This window comes from Colletes gigas, unplaced genomic scaffold (genome assembly GCF_013123115.1).
Source record: "Colletes gigas isolate AHSC1104 unplaced genomic scaffold, ASM1312311v1 Colletes_gigas_Sc00019, whole genome shotgun sequence".
Taxonomy (NCBI): Eukaryota; Metazoa; Arthropoda; class Insecta; order Hymenoptera; family Colletidae; genus Colletes; species Colletes gigas.
Window position 1 is genome coordinate 4,671,331 of NW_025106648.1, and position 15,330 is coordinate 4,686,660.

At 34.3% G+C, this 15,330-nt stretch overlaps 1 protein-coding gene across 1 annotated transcript; it reads right to left on the bottom strand.

The window, feature by feature from the left end:
* Window positions 1-248: 248 nt before the first annotated feature.
* On the bottom strand, window positions 249-10,295 carry LOC122400564 (probable cytochrome P450 6a13). The gene is made up of 5 exons (XM_043402087.1): window positions 9,957-10,295; window positions 4,322-4,844; window positions 3,695-3,916; window positions 497-748; window positions 249-421 (listed from the first exon to the last, which is right to left on the bottom strand). Exons 1-5 carry the CDS (start codon window positions 10,293-10,295, stop codon window positions 249-251), a joined length of 1,509 nt encoding a protein of 502 aa, XP_043258022.1.
* Window positions 10,296-15,330: the final 5,035 nt, after the last annotated feature.

Genomic DNA, 15,330 nt, shown 5'->3' on the forward strand with positions numbered 1-15,330 from the left:
CTTGGTGTATCTATAATTTTCTATCACATTTCGAGCTTTGACATCTCAAGCAATGATAGGGATGATCTTTAAAAAAGTAAGAAGTTTAAATATTTCAGTTCAGTTTAATATTCTTATCAATCGTGAACGGTCAAAATGTAAAGACTTCAAAGAGAAAACTAACGTTTCTATAAATAATTTCTTATTTAGGTTTCTCTTGACTAATTAACATTAATTCTTGTTTATATTTGAACATGTATAAAGATTCTTCACTCCTTGAGCTTCGACATTTTTACATATATCCCGTGAACCGGTTTGAAAAGGAACAACGGCTTCGGACTCAAAACGAACGGCACTGGAGTTTTGTCGCAGGTATCGAGTTTATAGTATTGCATAATTCTGATTACTGCCACTTTCGTTTGGTAGTCGGCGAATCTTGACGCTGAAAATAAAATCAAACGCAGTTGCTGTAAAACATAAAATCCATTTGGTTCTTTTCAACAAGAAGATAGTTTACCAATGCAATTCCTTGGGCCATCGCCGAATGGTAAGAAATACATTGGGTTTCTATGTTTGGCATTTTCGTCGAGGAACCTGTCGGGATCGTAGACCTCTGGCTCTGGATAAATATCTGGATCACGTTGAATCGCATAGATTGGCAGATAAACGAGTTGATCCTTGGGAACGGTTACTTTCGTCCCCGAAAACGTATAATTCGTCACTGACCTCCTGGCGAGATACAGTACTACTGGATATTTTCTAAGTGTTTCTGCGAATATAAAAAAAAAACATTATTGGTGATATGAAGTAAGTATACAAGATGTGGATGCACAACAAAATTCTCTCTATGCTATACAGGGTGTTCGGCCACCCCTGGGAAAAATTTTAATGGGTGATTCTACAGGCCAAAATAAGACGAAAATCAAGAATACTAATTTGTTGATGGAGGCTTCGTTTAAAAGTTATTAACGTTTGAAGTTCCGCCTATAGAACGGCAATTTGTCGGCCACGACAGGTTGGTCCCAGTGGTTCTCACTCAGCATTAGAGATTCTACTCACTGACGTATCGATAGCCTCGTAGTTTTCTGAGTGAGAGCCACTATCGCGCATACGCAGCTGTTCTCAAGTTGCCGTTCTACAGGCGGAACTTTAAACTTTAATAACTTTTTAACGAAGCCTCAATCAACACCTTGTATATTTCGAAATTTCAAGGTCGTTCATATTTTTTGATGGAGGTCGAGATTAATTCAATGATGTCAAATTATATGACCTTCAAGAGACCTTGAGTACGGAATACCCAATACTCGAGCATTTTAAATATATCAGTTGATTTTGATTGTAGGAAGAAACGTCAGAGGAAAATATTACACTCAGTTCCACAAGAGCGTGTCGTTCCTAATTTTGTCACTAGACGACGCATCTGTTTAACAATCGGTTAATTTAACTGTTTGAACACTTGGCTTCAATGCTTTGAGGTTAAATCAGTAGTGTGGGCTGTTATCTGCGTTGAAGGTGACAAAAATAACAATGAGTGCAGCGTACACTAGTCGCTTAGAAGCGGTGTTTCTCTGTAATCATCCAAAAGGACACAAAATGTCGTTAACAGTGGCCAGTCGCTACATGGGCAAGTCAGTGTCCTTTATTAAGAAGTGGGTGAAAAGGTATGAGGAAGTTAAAAATGTTGACGGCCTACCCGAACGTGGCAACGTCTTTCAATGCCAGAAAAGGACGACAAAGCAATTTTAAGAATCTTTAAAAAGAATCCTGGGTGTTCCCTACGAAAAGCCAAGTTAGTTTTAGCGAAAAAGAGTGTAGAAGTGAGCCTGAATACAATTCGACGTCGATTACATGATGCTAACTATGGGTGGCGGTGCACAAAGTTGAAACCATTTTTGACCGAAAAGCATATTGAAAAGCGTCTGTTATGGGCGAGGGCTAATATCGATCGTGATTTCTTCAACATTATCTTTACGGATGAATCCTCTTTTTGGGCCTGGGGTACAAGAAGGCATGCGTGGTCACCTCGTGCAGTTCCCGTTATCCAGCGCACAGTGAAGCACCCGGTAAAGGTGCATGTCTGGGGTTGCTTCTGTAGACAAAGATTTGAAGTTTTGTACCTGTTTACGGGCAATCTTAATGTCCAAAAGATGATCAAAATATATCAACATTGTTTATTAAAGTCTGCTGGAAGATGGTTTGGCTCAGATAACAGCTTGTAGGTGCTTCAAGAGGATAATAACCCTAAGCACCGAAGTCGTGCATGCACGGAGTGGAAACGCGAAAATGGCATCAAAACACTGGATTGGTCTTCTCAGTCGCCTGACGCTAATCCCATCGAAAACGTGTGGGCAGCAATGAAGGTCAGGCTCAGAGAAAAGCGGGTATTTAATGTGAAACAATTGACACGTCACATCCGCTAAATATGGAGGTCTCTACCCGAAACAATGGCGGAAAATCTCGCCGAAAGTATGCCTAAACGGTGCCGGGCTATAATCGACAATGATGGCAACTGAACAACATACTAAGTAAATGCATTGTAGTACAATGTTTATATTTTGAGGTCATACGTTCAATTATAAACAATTCCTTTTTTCGCAGAAAATATGACCGACACGCTCTTGTGGAACAGAGTGTATTTGTCTAATAGGGGAAAATTTGTTGACAAGCAAACAGCTTTTTCGAGGTCATATTTTGTAACATTTCAAGATGATTTTGGTTAGATAGAATATAAAATGTAATTTATCCAGGTCTAATGTACCATAAAGCGAAATTACAGAGGTAGCGAAGAAGAAATGTTTTATAACACTGTCTCGAATAGTAATACAACAGACACGAGAATTCCGCGCGACCGACTGGCGAGCTTCACTTGTGGGGTTCCCCTACGGTCGACCAGTACTCCAACGTAAAGCGCCATCGTGCGGCCATATGCGCGCAACAATTATCAATATTTTTTTACGCGGAATTACATATTTACTACTTTTCGTATTCAAGGTAATATAATACCAATGAACACACCACTCGTAAAACATATTTTTCTGAAAGTAATCACTGTATTTGTTTACACATATGTACAAGCGATTCGTCATTTGCCTTTGTCGTTTAACAATATCTCACTCTACTTTTAGATTCTTGACATTCTAATAAAATATTTGTGAAAAAAAAAATTGCAAATGTTAATACAAAATATTTTTTAATACTTATGTGAAGGTGATTGTTAAAGATACTGAAAAATTTATTTCCAAACTGAAGTGTACTTTTATATGTATTGATTTTGGAAAATCAATGTAATGATATTGCATCTTAGTATTATCTAATATTGAATGAATTATTTTTATGTCAGAGTTGTTGATAATTTGATATATTAGATAATCGATTACATCTTAAATGATTAGACTTTGCACTTAATAAGGTTCAATAAAATACGAAATGCTATCGGCAATTTCAAGACACATAAACAAAAAATTTATAAGACATTTAGAGAGTTATGAGTCGAGTAGAACTTTTCACTTAATAATTCAATTAATCCACCAATATAATTAATATCTTATTTAATCTTGCCAATAAATGTCATAGATCATACATGTACTTTTCGAAGGACTGTAACTTTATATATTAAAAATATAATATTTAATTTGAAATAAAAAAGTTATCCTTGAAATTTACATTAACACTTTTTTCACTGCAATCAATATACATGCTAATTCTAAAGATATACCTTTAACACATGCGTCTAGGTACTTCATTTCCCTTACACTCTCATATGTGATTTCGCCATTGTTCTTCTGCAGAACACCTTTAACCTCTGCTCGAAGTTTCTCCTGAACCGTTGGATTTAATGAAAGCTCGAACAAAGAATTGGAGATTGTTACCGAAGATGATTCGAAGCCAGCAATGAAGAACACAAAGGCTTGTGCCGCCAAGTAATGATCTGTCAATTCTATAGAAAAAATACAATTGTTAAATAAAAAATAGCAAACACTAAAATAATGTTGACAAAATTATTAAGACGTAGCGAGTCTATATTCTACCTTAAAATTACTTCAGATACTATTTTTTAATATCATACGGACTTTCAAACTCAGCGCTGCATTTATTATAAAGTTAAGAGACTTTAAATAGAAAAATAAAATATGTGTAAAAGATAAAAGATAATCAAAATTTTGTTTTCATAGACATTAAGAGAGAAGACAGGACTGTAATTTCACTAAAAAAAAACGAAAGACAAATTTTTCAGATTTCCTGAAAAATGTCACTTTCTAAAAAAAGTAATTTTTCATATAACTCTAAAAAAGTTTATAGAAGACAAATAACATTCAAAGAAAAAAGATGAATTAATCTATACCATCAACGCCAAGTTTCTCCGGATGTTGCTTCAAGTCCACCAAAATGTCAATGAAATCGTTTCTTTGAACATTGTTTTTGATCCTGTATTCTATAGTCTTTATGGTAATATTCGTAAGGAATTCCGTGACCTCGTGATCGACGATAAAGCGGCCAACGAGCTTGAAGATGAGCGGATACTCCCTCAATCTGTCTCTGAGAAAGGACTGCCAGGTCGTTTCGAAAATTTGACGACCTATTTTACGGAATTCGCTGTCTTCCGCGGCCAGTGCTTTCATCTCGATACCAAATGCACAGGAACCAATCACGTCAGTGGTATACTTCGCCGCGATTTCATGGGACTCGACTATTTCTACGCCGTTACCGACTAGCCCGTCCACGTACTTCACTAAGTGATTCGAGCACTCCAGCAACAAGTGAAACATCTCCTTCAGTTTACCCGAAGAGAAGATAGGTGAAAGTCTGGTTCTCAAGGGTCTCCATTTCTCCGACTCCAGCCTGAAGAGGTGCGTCGATAATGGTTCCTATAAATTATACATCGACGTGTCATGAAAAAAGGTAAACAATCAAAAGGTAAAAGTAAACTTTGTGGCACTGAGGTGACTCCACAACTTTTAGAATATATCGTGAAGATAAAAACGTGTCCAAGTTCACGACACTTTAGCCACCTTCTTCAGCTAAATCATCCTCTCGCAGCTTAAGATTCGTAATATGTAGAAAAATTTGCTTATTTATCGTCGAATCTGTAGTAATTATTCGGAGAATGTACTCACGGAATTACAGAAATTCGTGTCAACCAGAATTTTTTTTTTTTATTGAAAGTTTATAGTCGCATCAACTGCAAAGGTTATTAGCGACTGTACTATGAATTGCGGGACGTTAGGGGTAGGTGATTGGATGCTGTGCTGCCAAGAGAGTCTTCATAGTTTGTCTAGTAATCCGATGGTGTTGCAAAAATTTATCACTTCGTCTTGGTGTGATGACGATGCAAGTAGTTCCGTGAGCATAGCCGTGATGTTCAGTTTTCTCCTTGTTTGCGCATATTTTCTACATTCGATGATGATGTGGTCGATGGTTAAAAGTGTGTTGCATATTTCGCAGGTACTGGGAGAACTATTGTTCAAGAGGTATGCATGTGATAATTTGCTATGGCCGGTTCTGATTTGCGTTAGTGCTACTTGCTGTTTTCTATTGAATTTGAGGTTTGTTGTAATGTCGTAAAAGTTTTGAATCGATCTATGGATTAAGCTTGTTTTGTGGTTTTGCCATATTCGGTTCCAGGATTCTTTCCACAAGAATACGATGTGCCTATTGATATCTGCGGACATGTTGAGTATCGGTTGGTTGTCTAGGGTTGATGCAATTTTCGCTTCCAGGTCAGCCATTTCGTTTCCAAATATGTTTTGTTGGATTTGACCAGTTGGTCGTAGGTTTCTTACGTCGGTGGTTTGTTTCGTGTTTTGTATTTTCACAATGGAGGACAGGGAGTCGAAGAAAATGATAAATTTAGGTTCAGGGGAGCTGTCTATAAGATTAAGAGCCGAGAGAAGTGCATATGCTTCAGCTGTGTGTATACTGTTGATGGTTTAAGCCATATTTAGCTGTTTTATTTTGCATGACTACAGCTCCTGTTCTGCCCACCTTGTCCTTCGACCCATCAGTGTAGACGTGGGGGAAGTTGGTGTAAACTTTGCACAGAGTGGAGAATAGTTCTTTCCATTTGTTTACGTTTAGCTCGTCCTTTTTGTTCTTTGTGAGTGATAAGTCGATGGTAGGTGTACTCAATGTCTAGAGAGGTATTTTATGGGGTCTGTTTTTTTCCATGGCCGGTAGCTTGAATTGAAGTTCGTCGAGTATATTTGAATTTTGTGGTGGAGGAGAGAGTTGTGCAATTGGTAGTTTGTATTTCGTTTATTCCTTGGGAAGCAGTCTTCGTAGATAATTGGGTTGGTGGATGTGGCGGCCCTTACGACATATTTTAGGTTTAACAGTTTTTTTCTATCCCTCAGAGACGTTTTGCCGGTCTCAATTAAAATACTTTCAACAGGGCTGGTATGGAATGCTCCTGTTGTTAGTCTTAACCCGGTGTTGTGGACTGATTCTAATTTTCTAAGAGTGTCTGATTTGGCTGAGTTGTATATTATAGACGCATAGTCTATTTTAGATCGAACAGTTGCTTTATAGGCCTGCGAGAGTACGGTTTTGTCCGCTACCCAATTGTTATATACTAGGGCTTTTATTATTTTCATCCTTTCTTTACTACTGTTGATGAGATAGTGTACATGATTACTCCATGTAAGTATTGAGTCAAAGTGTACTCCGAGGATTTCAGTACAGGTAACAAATTGAAGCTGATTTCTTCCAATTTTTAAGACCGATGGAAGAATTTCCTGGCGTTTAGAGAATACAATGCATTCAGTTTTCGCAGTTGAAAATTTCAATCCATTTGTTTCAGACCAGTTGTGGAGTTTATTAAGAGACTGTTGGATGAGCTGTCAGCAAATACTCTTGTAATAACAGGAGGTTTGGTGATACAGCAGGCGTCGTTAATAGCTATTAGGAATAACGTGACGCTGAGGACGGACCCTTGTGGTACACCATTTTCTATTAAGATTTCTTGTGACAGACTATTGTTGAAGCGGGCTTGAATACTTCTATTGTTGATGAAGTTTTTGATGAAGTGCCACATGTAGCCACCGATCCCCATTTCATGGAGTTTGCTTAAGATGCGCCGTCTCCAAACCATGTCATAGGCTTTTTCCATATCTAAGCTAACTGCAAGGACGTGTTGATTGTTGCTGAATGCTTCTCGGATGTGGGTTTCCAAGCTGACAAGGTGAGACGTGGTGGAGTGTCCCGTTCGAAACCCGAATTGATTACGTGTGATGAGTTTGTTGGATTCGAGAAACCATCTTAATCGAGCGTTGATAATTTTCTTGAGTATCTTACACATATTACATGTTAATGCGATTGGCCTATAATTATTAGGTTTAGTGGGATCCTTGCCGGGTTTCAGTATTGGAACAACAAAGGCTTCAATCCATTTTTTTGAGAAGGTGTTTGTTCTATCCGTGGTCGAGTGTTGCTCGTTCGGATGTTGTAAGTTTGCACGTGGTGTGCCGACTACTTCAAAAATAGCGGTATTCACAAGAGACTGTATCGTAAACCTTGCCAAGTTCCTAACAGTGTTACTTGGCCATATAACATTATATAATTTAAGTAGTGTCTCGATTCCAATAGCAGGCAGGTTTTTTATTAGTTCGTTAGAGATGTTGCCAGGCCCGGGGCTGGAGTGCTTTACTCTTTTTAGTCGTTGATTTCTTTTGCAGAAATGGGTGTATTAAGATACAGACGAGTGATGTCGTCGGTTACATCTATTTTTTTTCCTTTTGGTCTGATTTGTATTGTCTAAAGTTTTCTGAATAGTTCAAAGAGCTGAAATTTTTTGCGAATGTCATTCCAAGCATATTTGCGATTTCATGTGGGTTGGATATAGTGTCGTTTGTGTTGTTCAGCATGAATGGTGTATGATAACTTCTCTGGTTTTCTCTTATTGCGTTTATTTTGTTCCAGATTTCTTTCGTATTCGTTTTGTTGGTTAGTGATGCTACGAATTCAGTCCAGCTGTCCTTTTTACTTTCTTTGATGATCCTCCTGGCGGTTCCTCGCATTCTCTTGTATTCAATTCTATTTTCTTCGGTATTATGTTTTTTATAACGATTGAATGCTTGTTTGTAGTTACGAAGGGCTTCTTTGCACCTATCGTCAACCAGAATTAGGCAAATTTTATTCGCGAGCAACGAATAAAGCTGTATGTGTAAAATAAAATAGTGAATTTACAAACAAAAAGTACACGCAAATTAGTCGACGAACAAATCTAAAATTCTTATTCGATATTCTTGAATGAAATTTATTCACATTTATTATTTATTATTTATTATTAGATGTCCAGAATCATTATGATTTTGACTGTATGAAGCAAACACCGCTATTCAAAAACATTTTTTTTTTTAAATTCATATTTTTCATGGATCGAATATTTCTTTCTCAAACCACTTTCCCCCCTTGTTTTAAAAACTAAATAAAGACCAAACGTACAAACGTAAATATCCCCAACTAAAGAAACAATACAATTGGTCGATTTTGTCACACTAAGTGTATATTATGAATAACAAATTGTTTTCAATAAATTGTCACCTGTTCCTTATCAATCATGAACTTTACATCCAAAACACCGCTGCTATCATTGATATCAATCAGATCAGTCCACAAGCTATTTACTTCTAGTAAGCTACTTACTCATATCTGTATATTATGTTAACAAATATTTCTTTGTTTATTTAAATTCAATTCGTAAATGAAATGTGAAATAGTTTCTTTGAACGAAGAACAATGCACAGAGCAAAATTTATTTTAAATGCGAGATTAATGCTATTTCGAGCGATATAATACAGAGAAACGTACGGATTAAAAAGTAATGTGATATTACGTTTAGTGTGGACACGGAGAGATAAAATCTTCATAATAACACCCATAAAGTCAAAATTTGTTTAGCGAAGTCAAATAAAAAAAACACGTTACAAGTTAAAATTAAAATTGATTGCACTGTACTGTAGCATTCAAAGGATCTTTTAATACCTTTTTTACGAACCACTGTTAAATATGATCTAGAAAGCATCATTATTACATGTAAACAAATTTATCTACCTATCAATAAAGTTATTTATCAGTAAAAATATCATTGGCGTATCTTTAAAACACTTAGATTAAGTAAACCTTAATATTTATAATTTTTTTAATAACGTCATTAACATTAGGAATTGATGACTTCTATTTGTCTCGTTATAATTTGAAAGAGCAATCTCTGAATAATTTTGTATTCAATTCATATACAGTGTGAACCTCGTAACTTATCCAACTTAATTTTTTCTGTTATTAGTGGTCCGTTAAAAATGTTTTTATCTAGTATAATGGTTTAGGGAGAGCTTTAAGATAATTATACTAAATTCTTTGCTAGTTATTTTTTTTCTATTTCTTGTTAATAACATGCAATGAAACTTGTGAAATTTTTCTTAACGTTTTTCTTTTGTTTAAATAGAAACAAATGTATTCACTATGCTGCTTGTTGAATTCGTCTTAATATCCACTGAACGATAAGTGTAACAAAAAATAAGTATCTTTATAAAAAAAACAGGTCATATTGAAAACTTCGGGGAAAAACAATTAGCAAAAACCATGTTATAGTAGACAAAAAGCATTTTGACTTTTGACAAACTGATCAAGTTAAACGGTTCACCCTGTATATGTACAAATTAATAAGTAAATTATTTTCCTTTAAATCAAAGATTCTTGTATATGTAAAAATTTATGGACTGACTTAATGCATTGTATTAATAATAATACAGTATTAGTGGCATACTAAGTCAATAACACAGGCATACGTATTCATTATTGAGATAAAAGTACGTCAAATTACGCTAAATAATGACGTTTACATGCTTATAACAGAGCAAAAAGACAGTTGCTTTATAGAGACACAGAGTAAAACTCAGCTAAATATGAAATGCTGTCGCCACTATTGACGCCACAGCTTTTAGTCGCAATTGTTTAACGAGGAAGAATCGTGATTTACGTACCACTTCTGCAGCACATGGTGATCTATTAGCGAAGACGGCAAAGTCTTTGATGAGGACGTCCTTCATTAAGTTTGGGTCCCTCAGGACCAGGAGGGGCCTACGTCCTCCAAATATTCCCACCATCGATTCATCCTTGTAGTCGTAATACGCCTTGACGAAAATATCACTCAACGAAGCCCTTCCGAGAAACACATCCTTATAATTACCCAAACAGGGAATAGGTCTCGGCCCCTTCACGCCTCTTTTCTCCCAGAAATCGTAGTTTGACGTAGCATAATAATAAAACAAAATTAATACTGCAACGAGGAGCCCGAGACTTTCAAACGCTGGCCAAGTCATCCTCTTTGCACGTGGACGATTGCACACTAGCTTTCCGTTAAATTCGATGAAATACTATGCTATAAAAATGTTCAAGGAACGGTAAAGACGAACACATTCACGTAAATGTTTTCCTTTAGAAGTTTCGTTTCAACGCGATAATTAAATTGTCAGTTCGACAATCACTGATTTCTTCTTCGGTTGCGCTCACAATGATGATATCTCTTCATTAGCGTTCCCCTTATATAATACACGTTTGATACCATGACTTGCATGTGATTTCAATTCAGTGCCTAGGTACACCTACACCGAGGCGAACACATTTGTGTGGAATTAGTCAAAAATTATTTAATTGCGATCAATGTACTGCGCGAGGGCACATCTCGAGACTCATAACTAGACTGCGGATGTTTATGCATTTATGGGAAACTTTAATCCTCAAAAAACTACAGAATGCATTTAATATGCAAAATATAAGAAATACTTCATGTAAGATACGAATTATTATATTTAGAGGTTGAGACAGCCCTCTGCGAAGCTTCCGTTTCATTAATTCTATTAATAAAAATGTGAATTTGCATAAAGATCCGCAGTCTACTCATAACACTTATCAAAGCGTTCCAATGTATGCTACACGGAGCGACAGAACTCATTATACACAGGGTGTTCTTTAATTAATTGGAATCCTGTCACGAGGTGAATCTACGGATGAAAATACAACAAAAATCAAGATTAACACAATTGCAGTTCAGACTCTTTCACTTTTCGGCCTGTGAAGAAGAAATTATAATCAATATCAATTTTGGGAAAATTTGTTTTACGGTAGAACACGTTTTATAACCTGGTCATAGTTGACTGTTAAATAAAATATATATACTTTTCTTAATGAGCATATGTCTGCTAACACAATTACGTGAACTTTCTTTTTAAGGTGAAGCAGCTCTTATTGAGTAGTCATTTGTCTTTAGTGTAAACATAAAAAAAACTCACTCCTGTTGAATAGCCAGTTCTACGATTGTAATTTATTAAACAAAAGTTAGCAGTACTTTTCAGAGGACTTTATAATAAACAAATTTTTAATTCTGAAAAATCATCAATGGTATGCCCAAAAACCACTTGTCTACTAGAACAAAGTATCGTAATAAATTGGTTGCAGAAATAAACATAAGAATTATACGATCATTTATTAACCCTTAATAATTATTTAATATATGTCAATGTAATTATTGGAAAATTTATGTAATCGTCTATTAGTTCATTATTTTTTAAATGCTTTAAAGGAAAGTGGATTTCCATTTACCAGTTTGGTAAAAATCAACATTAAGTAAAATAATTCAGATGAGAATCCACTTAAGGGTTAAACCAGATATCAAATATCTTTAATATAAATGTGAAACAATGCCACTTAAAATAATATTTTCCTTTTAAAAAAGGATTCCGCCATTTCTCTAAAACTTTATATATTTAACAAAAAATAGATTTATTTATTGACTTATCTATACATAAAGTTAAGTTAACACGATTTGCCGAAGTTTAAAGTTTTCATTAACCTACGTTGGCAATTTCAATTCAATTTTGAATTGCAGTCGAAAGATTAAAATCCGCTAAATGATTACGATAATAAAAATTCTGTATTTATCGACTAATCTAAAATTATCTTAAATTGTAATTACAAGACTCAGATAATAGAGACGACATATATGTACATATATAGACATAGTTAGAGACGTATTATTACTTTACGTAGCTGAAAATAGGAACATTCGAATGGATTGCTAATTATATCACGTCGTATCGATAGAGTTTGTTTTATACACGTTATTACCATGCTCAAGTTATGTCAAATGACATTAAGCTTTTATACAGGGTGTTCGGTCACCCTTGGGAAAAATTCTGAGACATTCTAGAGCCCAAAATAAAACGAAAATCAAGAATACCAATTTGTTGATTGAAGCTTCGTTAAAAAGTTATTAATAAAATTGTTAATAAAATTTGTCCACCTACACAAATTTTTTTCTCGAAAATTCGTAGGATTTCTGGGGTATGTCTATTCACCGAAAATAATTGCAATTGACCCCTGCAACTAAGAATAATTTTTTCAGAATGATTTGAAAGTTTTTAATTTCGTCGAAAAATTTCTCCATTTATTGAATTTTTTTCTCGAAAGTGGTTATGATTTCGGAGGTATGTGTACTGACCAAAAGTGATTGTAATTGACCCCCACAAACGAAGATAATTTTTTCAGAACGATTTGAAATATTTTTTTTCGCCGAAAAATTTAGACACCTGTCGATTTTTTTTAAAAATTAGTTTTTCATTTTTAGTAAATTTGTTTGACGCTCTACAGAAAAGTTGTCTAATACTTTTTTGTAGGTACCTATGGGCTCTACATCAGAAATAAATTTCACTGAAATATATTTACTATTGTAGGAGTTATGGCTGTTTGAAAATTCGACCATTTTTATGTGGTTTTTCTTACTTTACGGGTTTAAGGAACAACTTTTCAAATAGTTTTGGTATTTCTACATATTCTTCGCCAAAATACGCGTCGATTGCATTTTGAAATATTAAAATCCTTCCATCTCTTCAGGAATTACAATGTTTTAAAGATGCGCATGAAATTTCGGGTAAACATTTCTGGCCACATATTATATTTTCGGTAATGAATTTTTTTCTGGAAAGTGTGTAGGATTTCGGGGGTATGTCTATTCACCAAAAATGGTTGTAATTGACCCCCGCAGCCAAAAATATTTTTTCCAGAACGATTCGAAATTTTTTTTTTTCGCCAGTCGGTACGGAACTTTAAAGGCTAATAACTTTTTAACGAAACCTCAATCAACAAATTGGTATTCTTGATTTTCGTGTTATTTTGGTCTCTAGAATCTCCCATTCAAATTTTTCGCAGAGGTGGCCGAACAGCCTGTATGTACATGTGTCGGTAAATTCTTATCTTAAGTAATTTTCCTTAAGCCGGGTCTACAGATTCGGCTATTTACTAAGTACCGGTTGTTTGTCAAGCACTTTACTAGGCAAGAGGCCCACTTTACATATACGCACCCACACGAGAAAAACTAGTCATACGCAGCAATTTTTAGCTCAGAATGATCCTCGACGTTCTCTTCGACACGCGACCAACGCGACAATGTTTCAAGCTACCAATGAGTTACCGAATTTTAATGTGATCTTTCTGAAATATTCTTACAACGAAAATGACACCAAACACCTATTTGAATGATTTTAACAAATATACGAAACAAAGTGTTTTATTCCAATTATTAAAATTTTATCATATTACCAACCGAGTAGCGAAAACTCCATCTTTGCCAAATATACATAATAAGCATGTGGGTACTAATATTATGAAACTTAAAATCAAAGCTAACATAACTAAATAGGACTTAATTATCGAAAGAAATACATATTTAAGATCACTTATATATTATTTTTTTTATGAGGATGATAGATTATTTCTTTCATTATTGTCGTTTCCCTGAGAAAGTTAAGCAAACTATGTATTTTATCATTACCCAGATCATGCTGCAATTAGATATTTAATTGAGTTCGTTAACCATTACTTTACCTAATTTATTTGTTTTTTGCAGTTATTACGTTCTAAAACGTAAAACACTAATGGTTGTAAAAATTACGACACGAATTCGCTCGTGTCAAAGTATCAGACATGCCTACTGGAAAGTTAAGAGGGAAGATATTGTTTCCTGATAATAAATATCGTACACAAACAGTTTGAATAAGATATCTGCCACGGAACGCGTTAAACCTTGAACAAGAAACTCTTTGCAAATTCAACATCACGTGAATGCTGTTACTAACCCATATTTCGTAATACATAATCACCACCACACCCAATGCAGCCAATAAGATCATTGTGGCCAAACCTAAAGTCGAACCATAAATATCTTTACTATTACTTAACACTAGAACTACCGAAGTGGTCAACATGACCCATTTGTAATTTCTAATAAAATTTGTAAAAAAATTTCTCGTCTGAATTTTTGTAAACTTACAGTGGTTCTCTATTAGAAAATGAATATCCATTTATTTCCATTGTATTATACATTTCTTCAAATATCTATCGTTTTAATTCCCTTTAGTTCTAGTGTTAAAAGCATTATTCAAAAAGTTCATTTTTGGCATATCCGATAAATGGAGAAATTTTTAATAACCATCTGGTGTATTTAAGTAATTGAAATCTCATATATTCGCATGTCTGATCCTCTCTCTAAATATATGTGAAAAAGATCTCTATTCTTCAATTTTTATATCATCACTTACTTGTATGTGAGATTTTTCAATAAATAATTTATTTTGAAATGACACCGTTATTTCGTGAAGTATTTCATATAGAAAATGAATTAATGTATTTCGAATTGAATACCAGTCCACGAAATAAATTATTTGTCATTTTATACTATTATATTATTTGCTATTTATTATTAGGTTTGACGAAAATTATTTGTTTCTTAATAGAGTTTTGTTAAAAGCTAAAACAAATTTTTCCTACGATAAATAATATTGTAATTTGTTAATATCACTGATAGTGTATAATGTACAGTTATTATATTCTTTACTTATATGTATATTATTACAATTAGATACTAACATATTAATGTAATGAATATTAGTGTCAGTAAAGTAAATATTCAATCCTTTTTCTGAACGTTGTTTGGAAACAAAAACTTGTCAATTAAGAAATAAATGTTATTTCCTCTAATAAATAGTATTTCAATTTTTTATTAATTGATCTAATGAGGAATCTAAGATCAATTGAATTATATTATTTATGAGATATCAATTAAGATTATTTGAAATGATTAGTTTGAAGTTATTATTTGAAATAAATTTTGCCTAGGTCTGGCTATCAGAGTAGCCAGAAAAGTGAGTTAAATCCCATTTTTGAGGAATGGAGAAAGGCAGCATGTTAATAAAAAAATCCTACCACAACAGTAAAATCTCTTTTACTAATAGTTATTCTTCAACGAAGATTTCATTCTCATATTTGTGTCACTTTTCTGATTAAAGTAAGTCTAAATATCGT